Source organism: Nelumbo lutea, chromosome 6 (assembly GCF_056320005.1).
Source record: "Nelumbo lutea isolate HS-2025 chromosome 6, American lotus-T2T, whole genome shotgun sequence".
In the NCBI taxonomy this organism is placed as follows: Eukaryota; Viridiplantae; Streptophyta; class Magnoliopsida; order Proteales; family Nelumbonaceae; genus Nelumbo; species Nelumbo lutea.
Genome location: NC_142689.1, coordinates 40,539,816 through 40,543,820, shown reverse-complemented (window position 1 = coordinate 40,543,820; position 4,005 = coordinate 40,539,816). Strand labels below are relative to the sequence as shown.

Below are 4,005 nucleotides of genomic sequence, written 5' to 3'. Positions count from 1 at the left end.
ATTAGATTTGGATACTAGATAGATAGGGGTGGATTAGAGCCGAGTCGAGCCGAATAATACGAGGCTCGAGCTCGGCTCGCCACTGTTGTATAAGGCTCGAGCTCAAGCTCGGCTTGTGTAAAAAACTCATAAGCTTGAGATCGGTTTGGCTCGAGTTCAATTTCAAAAAAAAAAGTTTTATAAAAATAAAAAATTATATATAAAAATATTTTTTATTTGATATTTACAAATTAAGAATTATAGTATTTTTATTATATATATTATTTTCACGAGCTATTCGAGCTCGGCTCATTTATTAATCGAGCCTATAAATTGGGCTCAAAGCTCGATTGATATCGAGCCGAGCTCGAACATCTCGTGAATAGCTCAGATCGTGGCCACCCCTACATGTGGCCAAAACCCAAACCCTATATAATTTTGATAAACGGGTCTTAAGATCGGGGTGGATCAGGTGCCCTAAAATTCCCACATCTCATGTGAAAACTAAGGCCTTGATTGGTTTGTGGGAATAGGGGTATGGAATCTGAATCGAAATAGCCCGTTCCGATTCCAACTGTTTGATTCGGCAGAATTGGAATCCCATTCCCATTCCTGCTGGAATGGCATTCTCCATTTGAAGGAATGGTCATTCCTTGCCCCTCCCTTGGGAATGAAATCCCATTCCTGTTTGAACCAAACAGACTATAAGAATGGGCCATTCTGATTTCGATTTCGATTCCAACTACAAACCAAACGAACCCTAAGTATTAATCAAGAAATAGCCTTGGGACTCAAGAAATCTGCTTATGGGCAAACAGATACAAACCGTACAAGCGATTAAGCAAAAATGAGTGACCCATCAGACAAACACACCCCAAGACCATACAAGATCACATGAGCGACCCACATGCGCCCCTTTCAGCGTGAGCGTGCATTGGGAACATCTCCCATACTTTGTCATCAGGAGATGTTCCAAATACATGGTCGCCATGCAGTGGGTCAGGGCATACGTGCACAACGAGACATTCTCAACACATGACGAAAATCGAAAATAGTGTCGTTTGTTTGTGTTCCAACTGGTCCAGATCGGGCGGCGCTGGGAAACCAGGCTTCACAATTTTCTTTGACCTTTAGATGACCACAAAACTTTGACCTTCTAGAAGACCTTTCCCCCACCCCCACCCGATCTCAACCAACCTTCAGCTTCAAGATCGGAGCCTGTCCTAGTTTTACTTAAAAACAACAGAGACAACCACAAATTCGGAGATCGCGGCCCGTCGGTGATCGGTGACGAGTTACTGGCGAGAAGCTCCTGAAAAAACGCATCCTTTTGCTTTCTCGACGGCTTTCCGTTTTTCTTTTCATCGGAGGGGGTTTTCCTTTTTCGGTGCTTAGTTAGGGATGCCTCCTTTTGTAGACGACATTCTTCCTTCGTCGAATGTGTTCATCCAGAAGAAACCAGAATCGAGTATCATCACCATTGATGTCGGTGGGCAACTCTTCCAGACCACCAAACAAACCCTGGCCCAAGCTGGTTCCGGCTCACTCCTCTCGAAGCTTTCCAATCCCTCATCTCTTTCTCGGCCAGATGTTCCTTTCATAGACAGAGACCCTGAGATCTTTTCCATCCTTCTCTCCCTTCTCAGGACTGGTAATCTCCCTTCCAAAGCCAAGGCTTTTGATCTTCAGGACCTTATCTTTGAAGCCCAATTCTACGGCCTCGAGAACCTCCTTGTGTCCTCTCAATCCAATCCCTCTCAATTCGAAGCCTTCAATCTCGAAAAATCACTGATTTTGCCTCTCAATGGTAGGGATTCCCCCTCTGCCATCTCTACCACCCCTTATGGATCCGTTCACGTATCTCACGGTAGCAAAATCACGTCATTTGACTGGTCACTCCGTCGGAAATCCACGATCCTTACACAGTTCACCGCTATCGACTCCCTCCTTGCGCTTTCGCAGTCTGTCGCCGCGGCCGGTGCCACCGACTTCTCAGGCATGCAGATTCTGGACCTTGACAGGGGTTTTATTAGAGAAACCTTAAATTGGGAGAATTCGACCAAGTCCAGTTCCACGGTTCAGGCTATTGGTTCTTCTCCCGATTTTTTATTTACAAGCTTCGAGTCCGGCCGTCGAAACTCGAGTTCCATCATGGTTTTTGATATACATGGGAGTTTCTGTCCTGTCGTGGAAATTGCCCGCTGCGAAATCTATGGTGCTGAAATCGACTCCGCGATCCCGGCGACCAAACTGAGGTGGGTTTCGAGTCTCAATATGCTTATGGCATCGGGATCTCATGGAGGGCCTTCTGGGGTGTTGGGTAACATCAGATTGTGGGATATCAGGTCCGGCAATGTTGTTTGGGAACTGAAGGAGAAGATGGACTGTTTTTCTGATGTAACGGTCTCGGATGCTCTCTCTGCAATGTTTAAGGTCGGTGTGAATTCCGGCGAGGTGTTCTTTGCAGACATGAGGAAGCTTAATGCCGATAATCCATGGGTTTGCCTTGGTGATGCAAGAAAGGGGAACAGTGGGAAGAAAGAAGGTTTTGGCTGTAAGATTGAAAGCCATGGAAATCAGGTATTTTGCAGTAAAGGAGGGGATGTAGAGCTCTGGTCAGAGGTTCTAATGGGTTCTCCAACAAGTAGTGAAGATGGGTTGAGGGGGAGAGTTTTCAGGAGAAATTTAATGGGTAGAGTCAAGGACGTGGGAGGATGTAAGATAACAAACCTCGCATTTGGGGGTAACAGGATGATTGTTACAAGGAAGGATCAACAATCTGTTGAGGTTTGGCAGAGTTCAGTCAGGGGATTCTGAAATTATTTGTCTTGCTCTTGTATAGAATTCATTGTACAATAGAGAGAGAAAGATCGCAACAATGTAATGTTAAAAAAACTGTGCCAATTCTATCTATTCTGCAGCTGCAAGCTTTTTAGTTCTTTGGTCTGGTGGAGAAAGATACCTTATGCGTTTATTGCTCGATCTTTTTCTTTCTTATGGACTCCGTCTGGTTAGATCTAAAATCTCGTTCAAAACTCGGACGAAATTAAGAATGGTGCAATAAATTTGCGCTCATTTTGTACTCACCTTTTATTATTTGCAGGAAAAGGTTGAGAAAGAAAACGAAAGGAAAGATAGGCTTATAAACCTTGTATAAGTTTCTCTGTCTTTCCCTTCTTTTTCCTACCTTTTTCCTTCAGACCAAACATAACCTAATTAATTACAAATTACAATCAGGTTCTATGGCAATCTTCCTGGGCATACGTAAGAAAGGGTATGGATTATTGCCACTACTTTTGTCGTTGAATTCGATTTTAGGTATTTGATAAATTGATGTGGATTGATTTCAATTCAGTGGGCCATAGTTTTCTGTCAAATTTTTGTTAGGTTAAGCAGTTTTACCATGATACAGCAATTCATGGTTGGGAACAAAATCTCTGTATGATGGGTGATTAGCTAATTGAATCAATTGGGTCTAATTGAAGAGCCTTGACACAACATCTTGTGTGCATGATCATGCAGAATTCTGAAGTTTCAGTGTAAATTTCATGGAGTCCAAATATGCTGAGCGTAAATTCTGATTTAGTGTTGCTTTAGATTTTATTGTCTAAATTTGTTTGTGTGAAGTATAATGATGAGCTCTCTAATACAATATAGTTAAATTTTGAATCCACATAAAACAAAATAACATGAGTTTTTCTATGTTTAAAAACTAGAACCCCTTCTAACATGACCATCATTATCAATAAATGTCCCTGAACAAAGAGGTGTGGGATCAAATCCACATAATGTGGGATTTCCGTGGTAAGGTCAATGGATATCATGCACCCTCCTTTATTCTAGGGCCATCCCTTCCTCGTGTAATATGTAATATAAAAAAAGGGTTATTATCTAAAATTCATCATGACTTTTCTTAAATTTATCATGATTTTTTAAAATCTCTTAAGTACGGGTGTTGATGATGCGCAATTCACCCGATCCTAGCTATCAATGACTTTGCCTCTAATTAGAGCAACAGGGGGCCTG

At 42.4% G+C, this 4,005-nt stretch overlaps 1 protein-coding gene across 1 annotated transcript; it reads left to right on the top strand.

Annotated features, from left to right (window-relative positions):
* Positions 1–806: 806 nt before the first annotated feature.
* On the top strand, positions 807–2,918 carry LOC148848703 (BTB/POZ domain with WD40/YVTN repeat-like protein). The gene has a single exon (XM_088947955.1). The coding sequence runs from the start codon at positions 1,381–1,383 to the stop codon at positions 2,794–2,796; it is 1,416 nt and encodes a 471-aa protein (XP_088804081.1). The 5' UTR covers positions 807–1,380; the 3' UTR covers positions 2,797–2,918.
* The last annotated feature ends 1,087 nt before the right edge of the window (positions 2,919–4,005 follow it).

Coding starts and splice junctions, on each gene's coding strand:
- LOC148848703 (XM_088947955.1), top strand. CDS start 1,381: ATGCCTCCTTTTGTAGACGACATTCTTCCTTCGTCGAATGTGTTCATC.